The sequence below is a fragment of the Lontra canadensis genome, unplaced genomic scaffold, assembly GCF_010015895.1.
Source record: "Lontra canadensis isolate GAN:19392208 unplaced genomic scaffold, GSC_riverotter_1.0 scaffold16, whole genome shotgun sequence".
NCBI lineage: Eukaryota > Metazoa > Chordata > Mammalia > Carnivora > Mustelidae > Lontra > Lontra canadensis.
The window spans coordinates 4991195-5018631 of NW_022631010.1; the positions used below are offsets into that span (position 1 = coordinate 4991195).

The 27437-nt window shown below is 36.4% G+C and overlaps 1 protein-coding gene across 1 annotated transcript; it reads left to right on the plus strand.

The window, feature by feature from the left end:
- Window positions 1-1991: 1991 nt before the first annotated feature.
- On the plus strand, window positions 1992-25769 carry RAD21L1 (RAD21 cohesin complex component like 1). The gene is made up of 13 exons (XM_032859378.1): window positions 1992-2159; window positions 3293-3422; window positions 4843-4936; window positions 7124-7230; window positions 10890-11060; window positions 11966-12061; window positions 12495-12602; window positions 14191-14417; window positions 14654-14753; window positions 15836-15960; window positions 18118-18213; window positions 20707-20784; window positions 25450-25769. The coding sequence occupies exons 1-13, from the start codon at window positions 2016-2018 to the stop codon at window positions 25636-25638; spliced, it is 1665 nt and encodes a 554-aa protein (XP_032715269.1). The 5' UTR covers window positions 1992-2015; the 3' UTR covers window positions 25639-25769.
- Window positions 25770-27437: the final 1668 nt, after the last annotated feature.

Consider the following 27437-nt stretch of genomic DNA (forward strand, 5'->3'; position numbering starts at 1 on the left):
TTCCAGCCCCTGCTCGAGCACGCCTCTCCTCACACCCGGCGCCGAAGTAGGGCGCAGCCTGAGGGACTGGGCGGGAGCCGGGGACTGAAGGCGAGCTAAGTGATGGGGGCGGCGGCCACCCACATCCCCACACGCGCCCCGCCAGCTCCTCAGAGGCGCGAGACCGGCGGACCGCGCCTGAGGGAGGATCGCAGCCGCCCTCAGCTGGAGGCTCAGAGCTCAGCCTCTCAGGCTGGAGGCGCGACCCGCCGCTCCTTGCCCTTGCAGGGAGGAACGGGCGCCTGTGGGCACCTCTCTGGCCTCAGTTTCCCTCTCTGAACAGGCGGCCTTGAAGTCTGAGGAGTCGTTTGTGGAGGAAGCCCCTGGCGTCCTTGCTCTTGGCGCTCGCCGTCTTTCCTTCATAGCCGCGGACCCCTCACCCCGCCTTCTGCGCCTGCCTCTTCGTCGCCCCTCACCCGGTTTTGCCCCCCTGAAGGAACCCTCCGGCTCTCCCCATGCCCCTGCCCCAGAGCGGCCCGCCCGCTCGGCTGTGCGCCCCTCTCTCCCCCTTGCCGGCGGCCTCTCTCCTCCTCCTCCTCCCTCCTCCAAACCCCCTCCTTGCCCGGGACCCTCTCCCAGCAGCGGCCCCTCCTTGGCTCCAGGTTCCCGATTCTCGTCAGCTCGGCTTTGCTCGAAGCCAGTCCAATCTAGAAACACCCCGAGGGCGGTGCGGGGTGACGGGTGTTGGGGGGGCGGGGAGGGTGGAATATGTGCTCGGGACATACTGTGTCTCCGGAAAATTCAATCACAGGGTTGTTTTTCCTTAAAATACATCAATAACCGTATACCTGGGAGTAATTTTGTGAGATAAATTGGAATTTATTCTAAGATACCAAACACAGAACGGAAAAGAAGAAAGTGGAACCAGGGCAGGCGCAGGCCATAATCATTAAAATCGCCTGCTCTCTCAGTGGGGACTGTGGTTTGGTAGATTGACAAAGTTTTAATTTCAGGCACAGTGATTTGATTTTTGAGGTGGAAATGGGTATTGATCTAAGTTCACCTAAATTTTGAATTCTCTGACTGATTGTGTTTTTGTGTTCATTGGGTTTTTCTCTTTTGATCAGAACTTTAAGTAGAAAAGAAGCAAAAAAGCTTTTATGGTGGCAGCTTAAAATTACTTATCTGTGAGCAATAACCTGATTCTTCTCTAGAAGTCAAAGTATTATAATATCCCTTTGCTTAAAGTGGAGCCTTATGATATACTTGAGGATAGTACAATGGGTAGAAATGCACATAAATTGTTTTTGTTCTGTTAAGGTTTTGTTTTTTTTTCACCATTCTTATTTGGAAACATTTAAATTTGATTCTTGTTTCCTTTCTTGCTTTGTGATTCTCTTCCTGTAGTTTCTTGTTTTCTTCATTTTTCCAGTTTATAATCCTCTAGAGTTCTATTATTTTAACTTCAAAGGTTAATACATTGTCGAATAAACCAGAGCATCTTGCAGAAAACAAAGAAATTCAAACCTGGTTATGAGTCAAGGAAGGATCCAACATTTCTCAAATTCCTAAGTTTTAGAAAAGAGGTGATATGGGTTCACTTCTCTTAGTTTTGTCCACCTTTTCCTGTTGCTTTTTTCCCTATTTCCATCGACTTTTCCCAAGCTTTCTCCTCTTTTTATTTGACTATATTAAAAAGAAAACTCAAATCCTTCGCAGGATAAATCACAGTAGGATGTAAAAAACAAAGTAGGATGTAAGAAGCCATAAAAGATCAGAATACATTTAAACCGGGTGTGGTTCACAATCCAACAGAGCTCTTGTTAGTTTCTAATTTCACATCTTAAATAACAGTTTCTTCTTAGAAAAAAATATGAATTTGAATTATGCCTTGAATTGCAAGATAATCTGTTACTTTATATAATTAATAAGTGTTTTTGCTATAAAATAGCACCGAAATGTTTTTGTAATCAACATTTAAATATCTTTTAATGTTCCTTCTAGTTTGTTAAATACAGCTAAGGAATAGAGGCAACATGTTCTACACACATGTGCTTATGAGTAAGCGAGGGCCATTGGCCAAAATCTGGCTTGCTGCTCACTGGGAGAAGAAACTCACAAAGGCTCATGTATTTGAATGTAATCTAGAGATAACCATTGAAAAAATTCTTTCACCTAAGGTATGTTATTGATTAAAATTATAGATTAAAATTATAAACAAAATTTATTTATTAATAAAATTAAAATTATAAAACTTCCAAGGAACTTTACTTCTGAAATGGTCTTCTTTCTTTTAATTCCTATAACATTTATTACCTGAGCTTGAACATATGTCAGTTTCTGTTGGTAAATACTATTTCATATGTTTATCATGAACAGATTGGACCCTGAAGGAGAGAGGTCATGTTTTATACATGTTTTGTAATCCTTTCTTATTCCCTTAACAAAATACCATGTAAGTCATAGGAACCAAATAATTACTACTTAGAAAAATAGTGAACAGTTGAATATGCAGAACAGAAAAAAAATTAAGTATAACTCAAAATATATATGAAAATACTTCATTATTAAGACACTATAATAAGATATTACAATTTGCATTAAAGTATTGTTTTTGTATGTTTTTAGGTTAAGTTTTTCTGCTTCAAAGATGGATGAATGATAATTGAAAAGCTTCCATGTGTCAGGCACTGGGCTAGGCTTTATGTTCATTAGATTATTTAATCTTCACAATAACTCTATGAAACCGGCTTCATTTAGCCTCAGTGAAGTGTGGTAGTTAAGGGGATGAACTTTTGAGTTAGTCAAATTTAAGTTTAATTCCTACTCCATTAGTAGTTGTGTTACTTTGGGCATGCTACTTAACATTTCTGAGTCTGTTTTTTTTCTTTGGTAAATAGAGGGTGTTGTTAAAATTAAATAATATATGAAGAGCTCTTAAGAAAATGCCTGGCACAAAGTAAATGTATAATAAGTTGTAGCCATTATTAATAAACTGAAGTTTAAGAAGGTTGAATGACAACCTTAGTCATTGAGCCAAGACTTGAATCTGAGTCTGCCTGACTGCAGAGTTTATATTATTCCCATGAAACCAATAATAACACATTTCACTTAAATGGTACATGAGATTATCTTCATTGAGTAAGAACAAAAGTTCATCATTTTACAAGATGAGGTAAAACTAATTCACTTTAAATAAGAATAAGCAAAATGTCTGCTTTTTAAAGAGAAGAAATTCTATGATTTTGTAATTTTCAAATAGGGTTTATGGGTCTAGTTCTTAACATTCTAATACTTTAAAAATTATTGGAAGGTGAAAATTGCACTTCGAACTTCAGGACACCTTCTTTTGGGAGTTGTGCGAATCTATAATAGGAAGGCAAAATATCTTTTGGCAGATTGCAGTGAAGCATTGCTTAAAATGAAGATGACATTTCGCCCAGGTATACTTGCAATACTTTCTTGGTTCCCTTTGGCATTTTTATTTGGGATGGGCTATTTTAATTGGTGGTGCTCTGTAATTCCAGGGTGTATAATGAACATAAACTTTCTTTTCACTGATTCTAAGTTTTCATGGTTAAGGACAAATTATATTCTTTCCCTTTCTCTTTTCCTGTATTTTCAGGTAAAGGTTATACTTTCAAAAACTTGTAATTTTCCTGCATATTTACAAAAAAATATATATGTAAAGCTACCACAATTATGTAGGAAATTCTGAGATCTGTTTTAACGGGTTGCTTAGTTTGCTGTATCTGTTTCTGCCTCTGTGAGATAAAGTGTAATTGACAAAAGCCAAATATTATAATTGTCATTATTTTCAGAATTCTTAGGACTCTAAGCAGCATGCTATTATGAAATATTATAGAAAATCTCTAGACATTCAAAAGTGCTAGAGGTTTACATGCATCATAAATATAATGCCTTTAAACTTAAAAACATTCATCATTTCTATCTCATATTATGGTTATTTAGGTACAGGCCTTGCCTCTTACACTAGTTTGCAAGCTCCTTGAAGGCAACATCTCTGTCATGTTTATTTTCTGAATCTCTTATAGTACTTGTTTCAGTGCCTTGAACATACTATTCCCTCAATTAATATTTATTGAATTGGGGCTGACAGGGTTTTTTTTTTCTTTATTTAAAATATTTGTAGAATCTCTACATAAGTTTATACTCAATCAAATATGGTTCATTTGTTTATTATTTCATTTATATAATCCACAGGTATTTATTGATCCCATATTTTGTGCCAAACACTATTTTAGGCTCTGGGATGCAAAGGCAAACAAGGCAAATAAGGTCCCTTTCAGTTTGGTGAGGAAATCAAATAATGAAAAAGTTTTTTAAAATTATTACAATAATTATAGATTGCGATTGCGCTATGCAGAAATGTAAGCAGAGTATTACAACAAAAAATAACAGAAAACTTTACTTGAGTTAGGCTGATTGGGGAAAGCCTTTCAGAGAAGATTGAATTTAAGGTCAGACTTCAAGAATGAGAAGTACCCAGCCATGTAAAAAGTCCCTGAGGAAATAGCATTCTGGGCAGAGGGAACTGTGAGAGCAAAGGTCTGGAGGAACAAAAAGGCCAGTATGGTTGGAGTCTAGTGAATGAGGAAAAGATGATGCTGATAGATTTGTAGGGCTCCAGAGGCCCTGATTAGAAATTTGGATTTTATTTAAATGCACTGGGGAAGTCACTAAATCATTTTAAGCACAGGAGTGAGCTGATCTGATTGCTTTTTAAATATTTTTAATATCACTCTAGCTGTTTGTAGAGAAGGACTAAAGAAGGTCAGGAGTTGGGATTTTCTACTTATATAACATTATTGCTCATTGAATGTGGTTTTTGATTCTTTTCAGGACTGGTGGACCTTCCAAAAGAGAATTTTGAAGCTGCTTACAATGCTATTACACTGCCAGAAGAATTTCATGATTTTGACACCCAGAATGTGAAGTAAATTTTTTAAATTTATTTTCCTTCTATTTGATTTTCTTGATATTTTGTTGTTTTCACCTTCGTATTTCATGAACACAAGTGAAATCTAGGTAACAATTGAAACACATGCAGTTGACAAAACTTAAATTCTGTGTGAAATTTTGAAATATAATGCCAAAAATATATCATTATATTTGCTGAATGTAGTTTGCACTATTGACTGTATGTTCATCCACTCATTTAGTAAACATTTATTGGGTGCCTTGCATATGCCAGGCACTGATCTAAGCACAAAGGAGATAGCAGTAAACAATAGTTCCTGTCTGCAAGAATCTTACATTTTAGACAAACAATAAACAAATAAGTACACAATATGCCAGGAAATGATCAGCAATATGAGAAGAAATAGAAAATAAAGTAAATAAATGAGGATGGTCAGGAAAGGCTTTTTTTTTTCTTTCTTTCTTTTTTTTTTTTTTTTTTTTTTTTTAAGGGTTAGAACTGAAACCTGATGGAGGTGTAAGAACAAATCATTCAGTAACTTGGGGAAGAAGGTTCCAGGTAGAGCAAGTGGGAAGGCCGTAAGGCAGAACACATTGGACATTTTCAGGGAACAGCAGGGAAACCAGTGAGATCGGAGTGCTATAAATGAGCATCTGAGTGGTAGGAGATGAGGTCAGAGAGGTAGCAGAGGGTGCAAATGATGTAGGGTATTGTAAGCCGCATTAAGGACTTTTATTTTACTCTGATAGGAAGCATAGGAGGGTTTTGAATAGGAGAGTGACTGGATCTGACTTGATTTCAACATGCTTCCTCAGGCTACTTACTCTAAGGGGGAAAGGGAGGAAGCAGAGAACCTATGAGAAGATTATTTCAGTAAGAAGTCCAGATGACCCCTCCAACCCAATACCTAGCCTGGGTCCCCTCCCCTCAGGGGCTGCAAGGGGAACTCCACCCCAGCTCTTACCAGGAACTGCTGGGGGAAAGCCCAGAGCTGAGAGGGTCTCCCTACCCACACCAGACCATATCCCCACCCTCCACTGATCTGAAAGTGAAGGCCCAGGGGACATGGGGGAAGGAGGGCATTGGTGGTTGAAAAGAGTTAGTGCCTTGGTTGGGGGACTCCCAGGAATCATGACTGGGATGGACAGGAAGGGGACATGACAGCCCTGCCCTGTTTGTGGAAGCCTGAGGGCCTACTTGGGAGCATGTGTCCTCCCCACCAGCAGCCCACAGATGTGGGATCAGGATGCCTGGCCTCTGTGTCCTTGAAGAAAACTTCCTGTGGCCTTTGTCTTGTTCTTCCTTAATAAATGGTACTACCCCAGCCAAAAAAAAAAAAAAAAAAAAAAAAGTCCAAGGGAGAAATGACAGTGTCTGTGATCACTTCACTCTCAGTCTTCATGTTATCAAGGTGGTGACAGTCAAATTATGAATATATTTTGAAGACAGAGCCAACAGGATTTCCTGAAAAATTGGATATGGCTTTAAGAGAAAGAGAGATCATATGATTTGGGCATGAGAACGGAGTTAACCACCTAATGAAATGAGGATAACTAGGGACTGGCAAGTTTAAGAGGGGCAGGGTAAAGGCTAAATTAGGTTTTGACATAAATTTTGAGAAGATTGTTGCACATCCAAGGGCAGTAGGCAGGTAGTTGAATATCTGGGTCTGAAATTCAGGAACGAGGTCTGGATTGGGATGTATAAATTTGAAAATTGTGAACATATTGTTGGAACTTCACTCATGAGTCATAAGAGACCCACAGGGGATGTGTGTAATTTTTTAAAAAGAGAGAGATCTGAGAACAGAGCGTTGGGTCAGTCCTAGTAGCTAATAGTCTGATGAGGAAGAACTCTTAAAGGAGATGGAAAAAGAGCAGTCAGTGAGGTAGAGAAAAAATCAGAAGTAAGTAGGTTGAGAGAAGGCTGTTCCATGAGGGAGTGAACATCTGTTTCAAATGCGGTTGGTTAGGGTAAGTAAGATAAGGACTGAGAATCGACCCCTGGATTTGGCAACCTGGAGATCATTTGTATATATGCATGTATAATAAACTAGTGTTTGTAAATAATACTATTGAGAAAATAAAAGTGATTTTATGATAAAACCTGTTTTTTGTTTTAGGGGTTTGGGGTTTTTTCAGGATACTGCAAAATCCTTGGGTTCTATTCCCATGTTTTTGTCAATCTTCTGTTTCTCCATAGTGCTATTGATGTTTCAGAACACTTTGCTCAGAACCAAAGCAGACCAGAGGAAATCACACTTAGAGAAGATTATGGTAATGACCTACTTTTCCAAGCTGGAAGCTTTGGTGAGAATATTTGAGAAATTAAAATTATAAGCTTTAATCAGTTGTACTTGCATTTTTGTACTGAAACAATGTCAATAGAAATAGCTATTCTTACACCATTAGAAATATCTTTAGAATGAATCTCTTGTTGCATAAATGCAACTCTCAGTAAGTTTGCCTTTACCTTTTTCTAAAGAGGTGTCAATGCCAAGACTCAGTCTTAGGCTGTAAACTTCCCTTCTGACTGTACAATCATTTTTGAATACTTAATATAGGTAGGTGCTATCATAGGCACAGGCATTGCCAAGTTTGCAGAGGCATTTCCTGAAGGAGCTCCCAGGTGGGAGAGAGACATGCAAATAAACATTTGCTGTGGTAACATATATATAAGTATATATAAGTATGTGTGCTGCATACAGCATGATTTCAAAATATAATTCCTCCAGTATATGATGATATCAATTGTTAAAAAAAAACAGATTTTAACATGGCTTGGGACTAAGGAGGAAACACCAGATGCCAAATACATACTCATGATTGTGAAACAGAAGATGTTGAGTGTATTCTAGAATTGAGGCCATATAGTATTTGTTCTTTTTATGGCATTTACCTCTGTCTTATACCATGATATTATGTATATCCTGTGTTAATCTGAAAACCCCAAGATGATAAGATCTGTGTCATATTCATCTTTGACTTACTTATAGTATCTGAAGCTGTGAGCATAGATAGCCTAAATCTGTGTTTGGTGGGGATGGGTGGTCAAGGCAGTAATGCTTGAGCTACATCTCTAACCTCCACTTCTTATCCTAACTCTCCTGCCATAACTCTTGCAATCCATAGCTGTGTTCTTAAATGATTTGTTCAGGACAAGTTTTATAATTTTTGTTAATTTTCGGTCTGTCATGGAATTATATTTTTATAAAATATTTAAAAATTGATTACTAGAAAAATTAAAAGTTTAAAAATAAAAATATATGCTTCAATTTTTGTTATTAAATTCAACATATATAAAACTACTCTGTAAAATTGCTCTAAGACGTTCTAAACTTTACCTCTAATTTGTGTATTTACTCTGTCATGGATGAGGACTAACCCACAGACCATACTTTGAGGTGCATGGATCTTTTACTGTCTGTAACCCCAAGACTTACAATGTAATACATTGGCGAAAAGTTAATCATATTTCCTACTGCCCAAGACACTCTTTACACATTTCCCTGTAAATGCTACTACTCTTCTTTAGGACTGAAACTTTAGGATCACCTTTTTTCTTTAAGATTTTATTTATTTAAGAGAGAGATAGAGAGCTGGGGGGTGGGGCGAGGAGCAGAGTGGGAGGGAGAGGGAGGAGGAAAGAATCTCAGACAGACATGTCTGAGAAGAATGTCAGACAGACATGTAGGGTTTGATCCCACAACCCTGAGATCATGACCCAAACCAAGAGTCAGATGTTTAACTGAAGGAGCCACCCAGATGCCCCTCTAGGATAACTTTTAATTACACTTTCTGTAAGCTTCATACCAGTGTTGATTTACAACAATAAAAAATTGGAAATGCCTCTTAGGTCTTCTTTCTATTTCCCTAGTCACCTTAGTTTACCAGTAGTGGGGTACCTGCATGGCTCAGTTGATGAAGTATCCGACTCTTGATCTCAGCTCAGATTGATCTCAGGTTGTGAGTTCAAGTCCCACATTGGGTTCCATGCTAGGTGTGGAGTCTGCTTTAAAAAAAAAAAAGTGTGTGTGTGTGTGTGTGTGTGTGTATATTTCATAAGTACTAAAGGCCTGGAGTACTATAATACCCTCCTACATGTCTCCCAGTCTCTTCCCACATCTTATATATCTCTGCAAAAACAATTGTCCTTAAATTCATTTTTTTAAAATATCACATTCCTCTACTTAAGTATCTTGGATTCCTATGGCTTACTTTAGACACCCCTGCCTATCCTCAAGGCCCTCCACAAGTATATCACCTTCTTTGTTTTATCAGCTTTGTTTTACTCTCACTACAGAGTTTTGGCTTTAAATGTCTTACCAGCCAACAAATACAATTTAACTGTTCTCAGTCTGTGTCTCCCACAATTCAAAAAAGAGGAAGACCATGTTCTTAAGTATACCAATAGATCTTAAGTTTGAATCAGCTTTCTCTCTTGCCCTGCTGTGTGATATTAGGCAAATCATCTAGCTTCTTTGAGCCTGACTACCCTTTTTGTAAACTGAGATACTACTAGCAACATCAGAGTTACTTCCCTTATTCTCTTCTTCAGTTCTTTTCACCAATAAATGATTTTTCTCTCTTCCAAAAACTAGCTCAAACCTAATGTTTTCTGAGAAATGTTTAATATTAATCCATACTATTCTGAACTACAATATAAGATTGAAAGCAATGATTATTTAAAAAAATGTTTTTGAGTAATCTTAGTATTGTGATGCTCAATGCTCAGAATATAATGTCTGTTGATAAATTTTGTTATCTTATTGATCAAAGCTGGCTTTTCTTTTGGGAACTTTCAAGCTGCTTCTGGAAGATGTGAACATATTTTTAGGTTTTTTGGGTGGGGGAGGGTTGTTTGTTTTTTTAAGTCAGTCTTCTATTGAACAAATCTTTAATCCAGTGCAATGAAGGCTCCCTTTTTCAAGTTTTCCTTTCCAGGATATGTGGGCCTATAGAGAAATCTTAATATAAATGATTCTTCATTATTTTCTTTACTAATACTAACTAACGTGGTTGTTAGAGAGAGGGAAGAGAAGACCAACTCTGTCTGACCACTGGTTTCAGATTCCTGGACCTAGAGATTCAAACCCAAGAAAGGGAAAGAATATACATGTGCTGACAGCCAATCTGGAAGCAAGTCAGTTTGAAGCAGGGAGTTCACTTTATCTGCTGCTGTCAGTGTCTTAGGAATTGCTCTCATAAGTTGCGATTTTGCAATATATTTTACCAGTGAAATTCTAACACTGTTACTGTCACTGTCTCTGCTAGGTTAGATCCTGGCTTTGTCATTTATTAGGGTATGACTGTGTGCAAATTATAAAACCTTTCTGTGGACGTGTTTCCTTGTCTGTACAATAAGGATTATAATAGTATTTTCTGTTACATAATATAATGCACATAATAAGCACTCAGTTAATGTTAGCTGACCGTGTTTTTTTCTTTTTAAGTGCTGTATGTCCAACACCTAGCAGATTGTTTAATACCCAGTCATTCAATAGTTATTTATTGAATGAATGTTATAAGCCCATTCTTTAATATTTTACCTACTTTTCCATTCCTGAGAAGACAGACATGCCTCTTATTTTCCAAACTTCCATTATGGATAAACAACACAAGAAACTGAAATAATATGATATAATGCTGGATCAAGCAGACATGACCTTTCTAATGCAGAAGAAATCATTCCACTGCCAATAATAACCCTCTGGGAAATTATTAAATTGAACTACACCTAAAAACCCTATCCTAATGTATTTTCCTATTGCTTTGGAAAAAGTGCTAGACTAAAAATCCAGTCTCCACTGAGTGACATTAGTTGAACAATTCAAATAAGTTTTTAAGCTCTTATTGTTCTTATTTGTAAAATGGGAGGGGCTATCCAAGAAGGTATCTGAATTTCCATCTAACCCTAAAACTTTATGTTTCTATGGCTAACTCAGTATTAATGATATATATTCACTTAGGGGAAGAACCTGAAATTCTCAGAAGACATAGCTTCTTTGATGACAACATATTGCTGAATTCCAGTGGTCCTCTAGTTGAACATAGTTCTGGAAGCCTTGCTGGAGAAAAGTCTCTGTTCTATGACAGTGGAGATGGATTTGGAGATGAAGGGGCTGCAGGAGAGATGATTGGTATGCTGTCTGGTTATATAGAAATCAGATATTTATTTCAATCATACTAGAATGTATTAATAGGTTTATTAGATCAAACTAAAATTTCAGGTATGCCCCTGTGTCATATAAATCAATATATTTTTTTACACAAGTTTTTCAAAATCTATGGTGTATTTAAACATTTAGGCTAGGTCTAAGTGAATAGCCATCTATTTAAACACATTTTTCATTTAGGTTATAAAATACTGCTTGTTTTTATTTTTATAAATTCTAAATTTTTAAAGGGGAAAGAGTGGAGTTAATATAGTCCTCACAAAATATATTAAGTCATATATTAGAAAACATTGTTTTCCTTAACAGAAATTGTGAAACAGCTAAAGGATCTGTCCGACATTTTATATTATAATTTTATATTTATATCATGATGTTTTTATAAAATAATCATAGAAATAGGGTAGACAAAAACTGGGAAATCTAAATACACATGTTCTAAAGATATTGATGGTTAGGTAACAAATCTTTTTTAAATTCTCTAGTTTGCTTTAAAAGGCTGGTTATAGCAAACTTTCTGAAATTTCAAAATTATGAAAAAACATGATTCTACCTTAAAACTCTACTAAAGAATTTTGAAAGCTTTTACTTCTTGATTTGAAATCTAAACATGGTTATGTAACAAGGTTACTATTTTGGTATTGGTTTAGTAATATCTCCTGAAATTAAACATCTATTTAATAAAGGAAAGGAAATGATAAATATACAATTTTACATTATCCTGTTTGAAATACAAGAGTCTGTGTAACCAATCAAATCTACTTAAGTAGGGTTGTACCTTATCATTCTTGTATACAATAGTGTCAATAAATGTTTAGTGAACAAATGACAGATTCAACTCTGTATGACTAAAGTATTTATTGTTTTTCAAGACAATCTACTGCAAGATGATCAGAATATCCTGTTAGAAGACATGCATTTGAGCAGAGAAATTTCTCTGCCTCCTGAGCCTCCTGATACTATAGTGGGTATGATGAAATTATCCTTTCTGTAGAAAGTGAACAGATAATAATATTCAGATTAAGCCTTATAACTGCACAGTTTAAGTAGCAATATAGTATACTGAAACATAGTAAAGAATGTTGTCCCTCAAAGTCTCCTGAGTCTGACCCTGGACAATATGAAATAGGAAACTAGGTTCTGAGAAAGTTACAGTGAAAGTATTTAGCCAGAATTGGGTTTATTTGGTATGAGAGCACATTTAAACACTCTGTCTCAGACCACGTAATCTCTGTGTCTCTTCAACTCCATTAAGTACATGATTCTAAAAATCAGATTTGGTTCCAGTTAACAATATAAGTATTCAATTATCATTATACTTTGCTTTTATTCTCATATAAGCATCTAAGTTATAACATAACCATTATTTTTTAATAATTCCTTTTATGGTGGTATTATTAGTGGAACCAGATAATCCAGAGTATATATGTCTACCTGAAAATGGAAAAATGGATGACACATTATCAAATGAAGAACAAGGATTTACCCTTGACCCAATTGATGCTTCAGGTCAGACCCAATTGTGTTTTTGTTTTTTATTTTTTGTTTTTAAAAATTTTTTAAAGATTTATTTATTTGAGGGGGAGGGGCAGAGGGAGAGGGAGAGAGAGAATCCATAAGTAGACTCCCCACTGAGTGTGGAGCCCAACACAGGGCTCGATTTCATGACCCTGAGATCATGACCTAGCAAAAATCAAGAGAGTTGACTGTTTAACCAACTAAACCACCCAGGCTTAGTTTTTATTTTTGATACACTATTATTTTATTTACTGTGAGATAATCTGTGAAATATTATTGGAGGGAGTGAACCCAGTAATAACATTTGCCATATGATAGGGAAAGGGTATGGAGGAAATTTGAGGTGATCCTTTCATTATAGTCATCTGTGGTCAAGCCATATAACCAGTGTGGGAAACAGGAAAATCTAAAACTGAGTTCAATGCCAGTAGTTACTGAACCATTACTCTCTGTTGGGCACAGAAATGAAGAAGACATAGTACCGCTTTTAAGAGGCTTACAATCTGATTGGGAAGATAGATAAACATGCAAATGAATGTAAAATAAGACAAAATAAAAGGATCAAAAGAGAAGCCTATGACCTCTAAAATTTACCCTCATGCATATTTTTAGGAATAAAAGACAAATATGAATCGAATATAACTTGACCTTATAAGGACATCATAGTTTTAAGTAGTATAATTGATATGTATTTCAGTTATAAATTCAGGCATTCAAGGGATAAAGCATTCAAGCTTTTTTTCTCTACTTTATGCAACTCTGAGTTTTTATCTCACTGGGTTGGCAAAAATTTCAATCTGTACATTTCCCCTATGTGGCCTAAGCTATGTAGTATCAAAATTTGGGGGATGGGTGTGACAGGTAGAAAGGAAACTTTGGTCATCAGTCAAAATAGTTAGTGGTACCCACTGTCCCAGCCTATGTCGCCTCTGGGGTCATCACACAGCACCCCTTCTGGGATCTCGCCACATTCCCAGGATTTTACTAAGGCACATTAGCAGACAAGTTACTGCTCCATTTGGCTCCATCTGATCTCAGATCTTCTCCCATTCTGGGAAATCTCATCTTCCCTTTTTGCATCTTTACTAAGGAAAAGCTTGACTTCTGCTTTCTACCTGGTAAAATTATCTAAAAGGAGTGAAATCCCATGGACCTAGCTACTGACTTGGAATTTATGTATGAATTTCAATGGAGGAGGGAAAAATATACTGGACAGATACAAATTAATGTTTCAAAATATCCTCTTATATAGATATTTTAGGGAACTTCAAGATTGAGCTACCTCCCTGATTATATCCTCTGCTCTGCATTTCCTCAGTTGTCTGCCTGCTAGGTCAACAGAGTCCCTCCTAAGCACTTTGAACGAACACTTTACAAAATGCATCCGCTGTTGGCTGCTCAGATACTCTAGCTATACAAAAACCTTGTGAAGCATAACTTATTAGAAGAGAGAAAGGGATTTTCTTCCCATGGCAACTCTGTAGGTTCCATTGTGGTAGACGTTTCTTAGATATGCAGCGCCTAGAATATCACTTTACAAAGCTGTACAATCACATTTGTGCCTTTTTCTTATATTTAGACTTTGCTGAGAAGAGAAAAGGCAAAAAGAGGAAATTGCTCATAGATCCAATCAAGGAGATCAGTAGCAAAATTATGCATAAACAGCTTACTTCCTTTACGGACACACTCATGGTTTTGGAACTTGCACCTCCTACCCAAAGATTGATGATGTGGAAGAAGAAGGGAGGAGTGGACACACTTCTGTCAACTGCTGCCCAGGATTTGACTCATGCTGAACTGAAAATGGTAAAAGTTTGCATCTTTTTATGTAGGTACAATGTTCGGTTATAAATAAGTAAATCTGTGTTTACATTCATGTATATAACAAAATATAAACTTATAAAAAATACCTCCTTTTGAGTTAATTTGCTTGATGTGTGTGTACATGAATTATAGTTTTCACTTTTTGGCACATGTGCTTGTATTTTATTGAATCGTTTTACTTGTTGAAAAACAAGAAATAAAAATGTATATTTTTACAGTTGTTTACAAAATGCTTTCTGTCCTCTGGCTTTAAACTTGGAAGAAAATTGATACGGAAGGAAACAGTAAGGGAAGAAGTGGAAAGCAAAAACATAATAGGTGAGACATTCTAACTGTTGGTGTTGGGGGAATGTTGTAGAAACAAAAATGTCATTTTACATTTCAAGTGAAAATGGGGTCCAGTTCCATATTCCCAAGTATAAATGCTGTCTCTAGAAGAATATTTCACCTTAAAGAAATTGTTACATCAGCATTGCCTACAGGTTAATTTTCATCCAACAAACTACATTAAAAACAGGAGGTATATATATTATGCAGATTCTTCATAATCTCTCCTCCCTACCTCCTTAATCTCACTCCTCCCTATTTCCCTATCCCTAATCTCACTCCTCCCTATCTCCCCCATCCCTAATCCTAAACCTTCAACAGATAAAACTATTTTATCTAGGAGGATAATGTTTCACTTTAAGACAAGGAACAGGATATGTCACTTAGTGATAAGAATAGCATTTAAAGAATACAATTAACCTGAGACATAGACACTTCCATCCAATTAGAGGATACATGGAGTATTAAAAATTACTGATTGTGACAATTGTAAAGGAATAATAAAACCAGCTTTGGTAGTGAGCAAATCTCTGCTTCCTGATCACTTGTCCTGAAGACATTAAAATCTACTGAACTGGGCACCTGGGTGGCTCAGGGGGTTAAAGCCTCTGCCTTCAGCTCAGGTCATGATCTCAGGGTCCAGGGATCGAGCCCTACATCGGGCTCTCTGCTCAGCAGGGAGCCTGCTTCCCCCTCTCTCTCTGCCTGCCTCTCTGCCTACTTGTGATCTCTGTCTATCAAATAAATACATAAAATCTTTTAAAAAAAATCTACTGAACCATACACCAAGATGGACTTGAACTCTCCATGTTGTCTTGTGAATGCATGTGTTGGAGTGAGTGTGGAGGAGACAGTTGGTGGAGGATGGGGAGTGGAGGTGATGAGAACCAGACGAGGGGGAAGAGAAGATAAATACGTGAGACTTGGGAAACTATAAGAAAGTTTGTACATCCTTTGCTTAAATCCTCAGATTCCAAGTTTTCTGTCAGAAAATTTCTTTTGTAACAACCATATCCCAATTTAAGTTTGAAAGATATTCTGGTGAAACCTTCTTTACTTCCTTAATAATTCAGAGACCTCTGTGATGGAAGAACTAAATTCTCAGCGAGACTTAAATCAATCCAAAATGTGGAAGGATGTGATTGATGGATCTAACTGTAGCTCTCATGAGGATATCAATAAAAATACTAGTTCCGAGGTAAGTTAATCAAAGAAAATCATAAAAATATTATTTTTCCGACACAGAGTGAAGGAACGTTGAAACTCTGATATGTCTTCTTACATTATAGTTTATATTCCGTCTTATCTTATTCTTCAATTTGTTTAGTAAGTGGCCATACTATGTAAAGCATGATTTTCATCTATAGAACAGTATTTTCTAGAAGTTTTGGATAGTAAATCACAAGATAAATAGTTTCATACTGAAACATTTTGCATGATACATCAAATAAATGAGTGTACTTGAATCCAGTTATATCCCAAGAATCCTCCTGGGCCCCGCATTCAATATATCATGGAATTTTTTAGGACTCTGGAAAGTACACCTGTGTTTTTTTCCTGATCATAAATTCACTCTTCTCATGTCTAAGATTATGTCTTAGACCTATAATTATCTTAGTCTTGAATCCAAAAGACTATCTAAAAATCCATGACCAAACAAAATTTTTAAAAAATTTTATTTGAAGAAGTAATTTTTATTCAAAAATCATAGTCTTTTAAAAGCATCATTGGATGGGGTGCCTGGGTGGCTCAGTGGGTTAAAGCCTCTGCCTTTGGCTCAGGTCATGATCCTGGGGTCCTGGGATGGAGCCCTGCATCAGGCTCTCTGCTCAGGAGGGAACCTGCTTCCCCTCTCTCTCTGCCTGTCTCTCTGCCTACTTGTGATCTCGGTCTGTCAAATAAATAAATAAATAAATCCTTAAAAAAAAAAAAAAGCATCATTGGAAACAGTGTGCTTTAAAATATATTCCCCATTGTCACTTTAGTAGTTGTACAAATGTAAATATTATAACTAAACCAGATAAAAATAAACTAGTGCTCTTTTGGTTTGTTCTTCATCACTGTATTTTAATAGCCACTCAGGGAATTCAAAGTCAATCCACACTGGAACTGAATGCCCTTGGAAGGAAAAACAATTTCATAATGCATTAAAACAATGTATTTTACTGAATATTTGATAGTATACTAGATATTGAGATACTGGGTTGCCAGTACTACTGTCTTCCTTATTTTGGGTTCAAGCATTTCTTAGAGTGCATCTACTGAAACTTATGATCAGGTAAGCTTGTTTAGTTCACAATTTTTTAATACGTTAACAAAACAGATTTTCCCAAGTGCTTGGAGTGAAGAGATTGATATATGAGTTCTCTTGACCCTCTTAACTCCTTTACTCTATACTTATGCTTTAATTTTCAATTCCATTCTTATGGTGCTTCCAAAAATGGTGAACAGGTGTGAAACATAATCAGGAATGGGAAATATTGACAAGACAGAAAAATATTGATTCTGATTCATTGCTTTCAATTTTTCCTAAACCATTTTTTATGTAAAATAACTACAAAATGGAGAGTACCTAAAATATAGAATATTCATAGAAATTAAAAGAGAAAAAAATAAGTCTCCACAAACATGTAGATTAAAGAATAAAATGCAACTCCTTACATTCACTAAAAATTTTAAAAGATAAAGTGAAAAATCAAATACCCTTTGTTGTAGTAGGCTCCTAACTTGAAGACTGTTAAAGATGAAAAAGGGGCCCATGACTTCTATAACAATGAAAAAAGGGGATGATAAGGAATGGAGAATTTCTGGCTTTCTTCTTTTCCTTCTTCCCTTATGCCTTTGCTCCCCTTCCAGAAGACACAGTTTTTCTTCCCTTTTGCCAGTGACAGCTCCAGCCATGGTGGCAAGAATTTTGCCATGGCCCTAGGTAGGGATATTAATACCCCCTTCCTCCATTTTCAGCCCTCTGTTTATAGTTCTTCCTCTACCACCTGGTACTGGCATGAGGATAGAGGTAGGGGTTGGGGCTAGACAAAATGCTTCAAAGGAAAGTGGCCTCAGCCACACAGCTATGAAGTTTGATATGAGGTCGGCAGTGGTGAAGGAAGTAGGAGTGGAAAGGATGGGCAGCAAAGAGGGCAGGGATGTGCCAGTTCTTCATTTGTGGAGGCATACGGAAAACAGGGCAGCCTATCTGGGATATTTCAGAAATAATATTTTGTGAGTGCAGGTAGTATTTTAAATCAGTTTTAGAAATGAACCTTCATGTGATTAAAGCATTTAACAAAATAAAATTTTTCCTGCGATTACTACTACTGTGATGACTTACCTATTTTTCCCTAATTTGCTTTAGCAGGATATTGTTGAAATGGTATCTTTAGCTGCTGAGGAATCCTCTTTAATGAATGCCATCTTAGCACAAGAAAATGAGACTCGTACAGTGGAGTTGGTAAATATATGCACAGTCTTGAGAATGTTCTTACAAACTTTGTTCCTGGGGTGCTTGGGTGGCTCAGACAGTTAAGTGTCCGCTTTTGGCTAAGGTCATGATCCCAGGGTCCTGGATAGAGCCATGCAGCGGGCTCCCTGCTTAGCAGGAAACCTGCTTCTCCCTCTCCTTCTGCCTGCTGCTCCCTTTGCTTGTGCACAATCTCCCTGTCTAATGAATAAATAAAATCTTAAAAAACAAAAACAAAAAACTTTGTTCCTAAATAGTTACCACCTTATTTACCTAAAAATTGGTTTTAGAGCTGGCATGTTACTTTCTAGAATTATTAAATTAGTGATCTCAACAAAAGGGAATGTAAGTAGTTTGATAAAACATACTCAGAATTGCTTTGACCTTTTTTCTTTCTTTAACTTATTTTGAAACTTCAAATTATTTTAAAGAAAATTGAGAAATTTTTATGTTATCAAAGGTAGTCATAGGTTAAAAATATTGCGAATCACTGTTTTAACGTATAACATCTTTAAAGAAGCAGAGCTATAAGAGAGGTACATCCTAGAGTGTTAGAAATTTTACTTTATTTATAAATTAAAAAAAAAAACAAGAAACAAAAACAAAACATGGCATTTTCCCCCCAAAACATTATGTGGCTCAAGGCCTATATCAGACCACTAAAAAGAAAGTGGTCCTGCTGAAGGGCCACAATTCAATAGCAAAGCCAGAAGTAATATCTGACTCACCTGCGTCCATACATATCATGTTCTTATTTCTCCAGTCTTTGTACCACAGTGCTGAAGACATTTTTAAGATTGTAATGAATTTTAGCTAAAGTTTCTTATCGAATAATATCAAAATAGCTATTAATGCCAGATGATAGTTTATTCTTAAATAAATAATCTTTATACTGAGTTCCAAGACTACTAGATTGCTTTTTCAAATGTGAAAAATAGACTGGATTCTGTAGATAATCTAGGACAGAACAGATACCTGAACACCTTAGAGCCAGAAGTGGGGTGATTCATTTTCGCCTTTCTCTTTGCTCCAGTAGACACAGGTTGTTTTCCTACACGGTCAAGCAAACCACAACACAGCACAAGTTCAGCTGCTTTAATAATCCACTGGGCTTTCCACACAATGGATTCAGCAGTAGGGTGTCCGGATAGATCAAGTAGACAGGCTTCAACAAAGCGCATAGACTATTTTTTCTGAGCATTTTCCTGGTTAGTTTAGTTGTGCAGTTATAGGTGAAGCTGTGGTCTCATGGATCTTTAACAAAGACTTGGGCCATTGCTTTTTTATATTTGAAAAACAGCATTTGTGTACTTAACAATATAATAAGTACCAGTAATTGGGTGAACTCATTTATCCTAGGGCAGACCAGAAAGAAATAAGAGTAAATTGTAGCTGAGGGGATTTGGAAAACTCTTCAGAATAAAGTGACCATATTTTCTGGTCATTCCCTTTGGAATGTTAGAAAGAATGCTATACAGGCAGGACCAGGAAGCCAGTATAACTGGTAGGAATGAGGACTCTGCAGTCAGTCTCCTTAGCTTCGAGAATATGCTGGAACTTTCTGAAATCATTTTGGAGTCTGTGAAATTTAAAACAGACAGGAAGTGTCTGGGCTCCAAAGGTACACGTGAAGTGACACTTGACAGTGTACCTGTGGTAAGGATGATGGCATGGTCAGAGCTAGCCTAGGGAAAATTATAAAGTAGGTCAGTTCTGTGCCACCTTCCTCCCCCCAAAAACCTCCCACACCCTGCAGTTTGTAGACTTGCTCTTTTGTCAGATTCATCAGCACCTTTCCTATGCCCAGTTCTGTTCTTAGCTCATAAAGTGTTAGTTCATAAGAACTTAGAATGAGTTCCTGTGAAGGGATTTCAACTTGATGATTTTTAAATATTGAGGTGTCTCCGAAGATGGCTAAATTTTAAAGACTGAAAAGAATGAATCTATTCAGAGAATCTGACAGGAAGTGTGTTGATCTTTTTTGGACAAGTTACCCTTTAAATCAAAAAAGGTTCTAATCCAATTGTACACAGATGGCTAAACATCACGTATTAATTAGAGCTTCTGTATCAGCAGCTAAGTTCAGATAAAGGCCTTTACAAGGCAGTTTTTCTATAGATTTATGTTTATTCCTATCAACTCAATTCAAATTGACTAGAGCTGGGATAGTCCTAACCAAAAGTCACTGCTTATTTTACTTTTGAGAGTAAAGACATAATGCTTTTGGATGCATTACTAATAAAGACTGCAGAATCTCCTCTTCTGGAGACCCTCATTGCCTAGGTAACATTGATATAATCCTGCAAAGGATCAATATATATTTTTATGTTTCCTAGTCTCTCTATTATCAGACTATAAGTTCTTTTTTTAGCAGGACCCAGTGTTATAGTTGGGTTTCTTGTAGCAGCTAACACTATGCTTGGCAAATAGTAAGCATTTGGTAAGATTTGTTTAAATGAAATATTTTATCAATCATTCAAACAGGAGTCATCGGAGAATGAACATAATACTGAGACAGAGAGATGGAATCGAAGAATTCTTCGGATCTTACATAGTTTGAGGGTAAGATGATAGGGTTTGTCAATTCTACTTTTGTTTTTAAAAATAAAATGCTGACATCAATCTTCTAGGTGTTAATAAAAATGAAATAGTCTTCATTATTTTTTTGTTGAGACCAAATTCCACTAGAATGAAATTAGTTTGAGCAGTATACCTAGGGCTCACTGTGGGAGTTTGCTTTTGGTGCCTATGTGTTCTAATCAACTTCTTACCTATACTCATGCTCCTATTCTTGTGTTTAGCAGGCTATCAACTAATTCTCTATATGGAACTAAGTTTATAACAGTTTAAGAGTAAAACAGATTATTTTGAAATTTAACTTATATTTTGGGGCACCTGGGTGGCTCAGTCAGGTAAGTATCTGACTTGATTTTGGCTCAAGCATGATCTTAGGGGCATGAGATGGACCCCTGAGTCAGGTTCTATGCTGGACATGGAGCCTGCTTAAAATTCTCTCTCTCCATCTGCCCCTCCTACCTCCTTCCCTGCTCTCACTCTCTCTCTCAAAAAAAAATTTACATATTTTTATCAATATAATACATGTATATAATTATTGAAGTTCAGTAGTTCTATGCTATAAGGCTAAGAAGGAAACACCGGAATTTTTTGTCTTATCTTCCTTATTCCTAAGTCCTGCTCACCAAAGGCAACTATATTAAGCTGTTTCTTTTAGTATTTATATCTATACTTCTAATTTCATATTCTTACTATTTTATCTGTTGACTTCTTTCAATGTAGAATGAAAATTTAGTTTAGTTATAGCTTTCTCACCACAGTCTGTTTTTCATACAGTATTCAGTGTTTACAGTGTTACAATTGTAATAGTTATGATGTAGGTTTGACTTTGACAAAGAGCCAAAGTATCAATGGTTTCAAAAGGTAAAGTATAACCTGGTATAGTCCCTACCCTCAAAAAGTTGTCAGAGACCCAAGTTACCTTTATCTCATTTTCTTTATTCTCAGGATAAAAAATGGCTGAGTACCCACCACATCTGCATTCTGGTCAGCAGCAAAATTTCCTTTAAGGGTACAACCAGAAATTGTGTGTATCACTTTTCACATTTCATTGCCCAGAACTTAGTCACCTTGCCACATCTAGCTGGGAAATGTAGTCCTTATCTGGCAATCTTGGGCCCAGCTAATTATTCTATTGCTATGAAAGAAGACAAGAATGAATATCAAGGGACAATCAGTAGTCACTGCTACAAAGACTGTGTAAAAATTAGTGTAATTACATTTCTTTTCTTGTGAACTTCAAAGTGGGTTTTTTTGGAGTTAATCATTGCATCATTTTTCCCATTTGCTTGGGAAATGCATCCTTAATTCTTTTCTCAAACTCTCTGACAATATAATGAAACCTCTTTTAGTATGCTCAAATATGTCCATTGATTGACCAGTTCCAGTATATTTTCTTGAAGATATTCCTTCCAGAACTCATCATCTTCTTATTCTCATTGGACTAGCTGCTCTCTAGGTCTTTTCCATTGTTTTTGTCTTGGGACATTCCTTTATCATAACATGGGAATTCCTTTGTCTTTTTCCCATATTAGTTTCTCTATTTCTCAATGCTTTGATCTTCCTTTACTGAATTTTTTGGTGGTTAACATCCTTTCATAATTTTCTGAGATAAAGACTGCATAGGAGATAGACACCTTATGTACAAGTCTGAAAATTTATTTATTTTACCTTTAACTTGATTAGGTGTCTCTGAACATAGTTTGAAAATAATAGTTTTCAGATGTTGAAGGCTTTGTGACATATCTAGGTTTCTTGTGTTGTTCCTGAAAAGTTAGATGCTGCTTGGTTGGCAATCCTTTTGTAGGTTACCTTTATTTTCTGTCTGGAAACTTCTAGGTCTTTTCTTTGTTCCTACTAGTCTGAAATTTCGTGATGATGTGTTTTGATATGGGTCTTTTTTCATTTATTGTGCTGAGCAGGTAATGGGTTCTTTATTCTGGAAGCTCATGTCCTTGAATTTTAGGAAATTTTGTAGTATTTCTTAGATTTCCTTCTTGCTGTTCATCTATTCTATCTTTCTGGATTGCCTACAGGTCAGATGTTGGATCCCCTGAATTCCCCTTTAATTTAAAAAAAATCTTTTATTTCTTATATTAATTCCCTTTGTCTTTTTTTTTCTACTCTCTAGAAAATGTCTTCAACTTTATCTTCCAGTTTTTATTGAATTGTATTTCTACTTTCACCTCTTTTGTTTTCCAAAATTTTTTCTTAGTTATTAATTATTCTTTTAGTTTTTAGCATCCTAATCTTCTCATTTATTTATTTATTAACAGCTTTGTTGAAGTATTCTTAACATACAATAAACCACACCTATTTAAACTATACAGTAGATAAGTTTCAACGTCATGTATATACCTGTGAAACCATCACCACAATCAAAAGAGTGAACATATGTATCTACAACCCCCCAAAATTTCCTTGTGCCTCTTGATAATCCTTTGTCCCATCTCTCCCACTGGTCCCCCTCCCTCCTCATCATCATGTTTTATGGATACAGAGTCTTCTTTTTCATAGGTTATAGTTTTCTTCTGGTCCCTACATTGCCTCTGTTTGCTTTGTGATTCTCTTAAATGTTAGTAATGCTCTTGAATGTTAGAAATTAAACTCAAATGTCTGGTAGACCTTTGGTTATCTGTTCTTATTTGAAAGTGAAACAGCAAAGGGGTGTCTAGGTGGCAAAGCTGGTTGAGCACCCAACTTTCAGTTTGGGCTCAGGTCATGACCTCAGTGTTGTGAGATCAATCCCTACCTCTGCTTTGTGCTCAGTGAGAAGTTTGCTTGAGATTCTCTCTCCCTCTCTCTCTGCCTTCCCTGCTTGTGCTCTCTCTCTAAAATAAATAAATAAATCTTTCTTAAAAAAGAGTGGACAGCAAAAATCAGATTGGAAGTTATATAAGCAAGGGTGACACTTGTAGACTTGTGGTCTTAACAGTGAGATAATCGGGCTGTGCCTCCCCCTGCCACACACACACTTGCATACACATAGGTGCCATTATCTGTCGTTCCCCTAATCCCCTGGCACCCATGGTCAGTTTTCCCAGCTAAATCTTCAAATCTACTGCCTAGGAGATGAAAAGCATGATGCCAGTGATTCAGGACCCAAGAAGAGGAAGGGGAAACCTTGACTGTCTCATTGTTTAGCTTGTAGAATTTCACTTAACTCCCAGCTTGTGGTATGACACTTCTTCACCATCCACAGTGCTTGGTGTCCCAACTCTGGAGCCTCAGTGGTTAAAATCTCTGGAAAGGCAACTTCCTGCCTCCTGGCAGGGTACTGGAGTTGTGATCTCCTGGTTCAGTGAACTGGTAGAGTGTACCTGAAGGTCTAACTGCTCCCAAGTAGACTTCTGAGGAATTCTTATCTCTATCTTCCAACATACTATTGCCTGCAATTCCTGAGCTTTTCCAAGGTTCTATAGCTCACACTAACTAGTTTTCTGCTGGTTTCCCTTCCTGCTGGTACTTAGATTTTAACTTTCTCTATTCTGCTAAGTCAGTCAGTCTTTCACTTTGTCTTTATCCCCTTCCTTTGTCACCTTGTATTCTTTAACCTTCATTTTAGAGGGCTTTCTGGAGGGAACAGAAAAATAAGCATGAGTGTTCAGTCTTGCATATTGGGGTGTTTTTCAAAAAGATTCTTGAAATTGAAAAGGGTGTCCCTCTTCTCTTCCAGGGGAAAAAGCCAGTCAATCCACATCTTGTCTCCTCAAGAGGGAATAAGTGAAGGTTTGGCATATGCCACCTCTGAAAGGTTGCTGATACTGTCCTTTTCTTATCCTTTTGTTTAGATAAAGTATGATAAAGTATTTAATTTATTAGTTTGCTAAATGTTGTGGACTAGCAAAAAAACCCTGTATATTATATTTATAAAAATACTTCACAGCTATCAAAGGAATACGAAGCTCAAGCTATACTGGCTAGTATTCATCACAGTATTTCTAACCAAAAAAACTATACTATACTATAGACAGTCCTGTACTATACTGTTCCATTCTAGAACTCTGATTCCAGGTACTAGTCTTCATAAAAGGAGTTGTCTTTATCCATAATTACTTTACTGTATCTCAGTTTTTTCTAGTAGGTTCATAGGTGTCCTGTGGTGAATTCAACATCTTTTTAATCTGTGCCAGGAAACTGGGAGATATTTATATAGTCATATTCCTCTGCCACTAAGATATAAATATAATTTTACATTTATCACCATAGTTGTTTATAGTCCCCCCCCCCCACCTCCCAGTACCTTTAAAGAGAAGAAGCCTGATAGGGCTGATAATTTTCATTGTATTTGAAGCCTCCCAAAGTCCTGTGGCTTGTTTTCTGCCTGCGAGTCTAAACTAACTTCACTTTCCACAAAGCCACTTATGTTAACATCAAATTTTTAAAAGACCTAACATTTGTATAACACATCAGAAATTTGTATAACACTTTAAGAGTTCTTTTGCATGCATTTTCTCAATGAACCAAGCTTATACTCAATGACCAATAATGTTTTTTTAAGTTTACTAATGAGTCTTCTGCATTTCTCCATTTTAGGACTTCATACTTACTTATCAAAAATATTAATATTTTATTCATTATGCATCCACAGCCTGCTGTACTTTTAATGATGTTGCTTCTCTTTCCTTTCTTCTTTTCTAATTATTTTCCCAGGAATCCAACAAGATGGGAATGCAGTACTTTAGTCTGATGAAACTCTGCAGAAATAGTGACCGAAAACAGGCTGCTGCCAAATTTTATAGCTTTCTTGTCCTAAAAAAACAGCAGGCGATTGAGCTGAGCCAGAGTACTCCCTATGCAGATATTATAGCTACAGTGGGACCAATGTTCCATAAAATGTGAAGGAAATCCAGAACAGGCAGATTTATGTAATCATTGGATTTTCTGTGTAGACCATTCAGTTTAATGCAGAAGCTGTGTGGAAGTAGCTTAAAGTCTGATCCATTTCATATACAGGCTAACTCTTATTTCCCCTTTGTAAATTCAGAATGATCATAGCCAGAATTGGAAACCTCTGTGCTGACAGAAATACTTAATTGTAGCTGAGTAATATTTTTAACTTAGCTAACTTGAATGTGTAGTATTTACCATTTCCCTGACTTGAATGTTGCATTTAGAATACATTTTTAAAATACTATGTGCCTTCAAGAAACTTAAGGATATTTTTTAAAATCCATTTTACATTGGATCATTTACATAAATTGTATAAGAGTAATTAATAATTAATACTCCCTTACTTCCCTGCAGACAATAATTTATTTGATTCTAATGCAGACCATCCTTGATTTGACCTAACACTGTGGTTTTTAATCTAATGTCTTAATTTAAAGGTTCTAAAATTCATCTTTGTTTTAAATTATCTGAGTGGATTTTAGTCTATTTATAGGTCATTTAACATTTTTATTTATTATTTAATGATTATTATAACTACCATTCATGTATCAACAAAACTAAGTCTTCTTATGTTAAAAAATTAGCAGACACTTATTCAGCATGTTGTCTAAAACTACAATTCAAGTAAAGGTCATTAAAATGTTCTTTTACTTGGTGTTTACTGAGCATTTTTTACTTTAAAACCATTGTTTTTCTTTTTTCTTATTTGAAGTTTTAGTTAGGAAATTTTCATATAATGCTCTGTGAACCCCATAGTATACTACAAAGTGAAACCTATAGTACTCTATTCAATCCCCTTGTAAATCTGGAATTATGCTGCAAATGGAATTCTAAATGGCCTCTTTGAACATATTAATAATATAAGATTGAAATGTCAACATTGTCTTTTTAAAAAATGTCTTTTATTTTTTGAAAGATACACGATTTACAGTCACCCCAAAAAAGTCTTTTATTTTTTAAATTAGCATACAGGAAAACTGATTTTTCATTTTGGCACACAGTTCTATGAATTTTTTTTTTTTTAATTTGACAGAGAGGAAGAGATCACTAGTAGGCAGAGAGGCAGGCGGGGGGGGTGGGGGGAAGCAGGCTCCCCGCTGAGCAGAGAGCCCGATGTGGGGCTCCATCCTAGGACCCTGAGATCATGACCTGAGCCGAGGGCAGAGGCTTAACCCACTGAGCCACCCAGGTGCCCCCAGTTCTGTGAATTTTAACACATGTCTAGATTCCTGTGACCACCACTACATTTGGGATACCAACAGTAATATCACCCCAAAAACTCCCTTGTGTTATCACTTTGTAATCATTCCCTTCCCCATCCTAAGTCCTGGCAACTACTCTTCTACATGACTATAGTTTTGTCTTTTTAAGAATGTCATATATATAGAATCAAATAATATGTAACCTTTTTGAGACTGGCTTCTTTCACTCAGTATGCCTTTGAGATTTGTCCACATAGCTGCACTTACCAGTGGTTTGATACTATTAATTGCTGAATAGTATTCTGTTGTCTGGATATACCACAGTTTATTTATTCATTTACCCTCTGGACACTGAAGTTGTACCCAGTTTTAGACAATTATAAATGGAACTGCTAAATACACTCGTGTACAGTTTCTCTAGGGCAAATATCTAGGAGTGGGATTACTGGCTCAAATGGTAAGTGCATGTTTAACTCTATAAGAAATTATCAGATCATTTTCCAGAGTAGATGTACCTTTTTGCACTCACATTAGCAGTATGAGAGT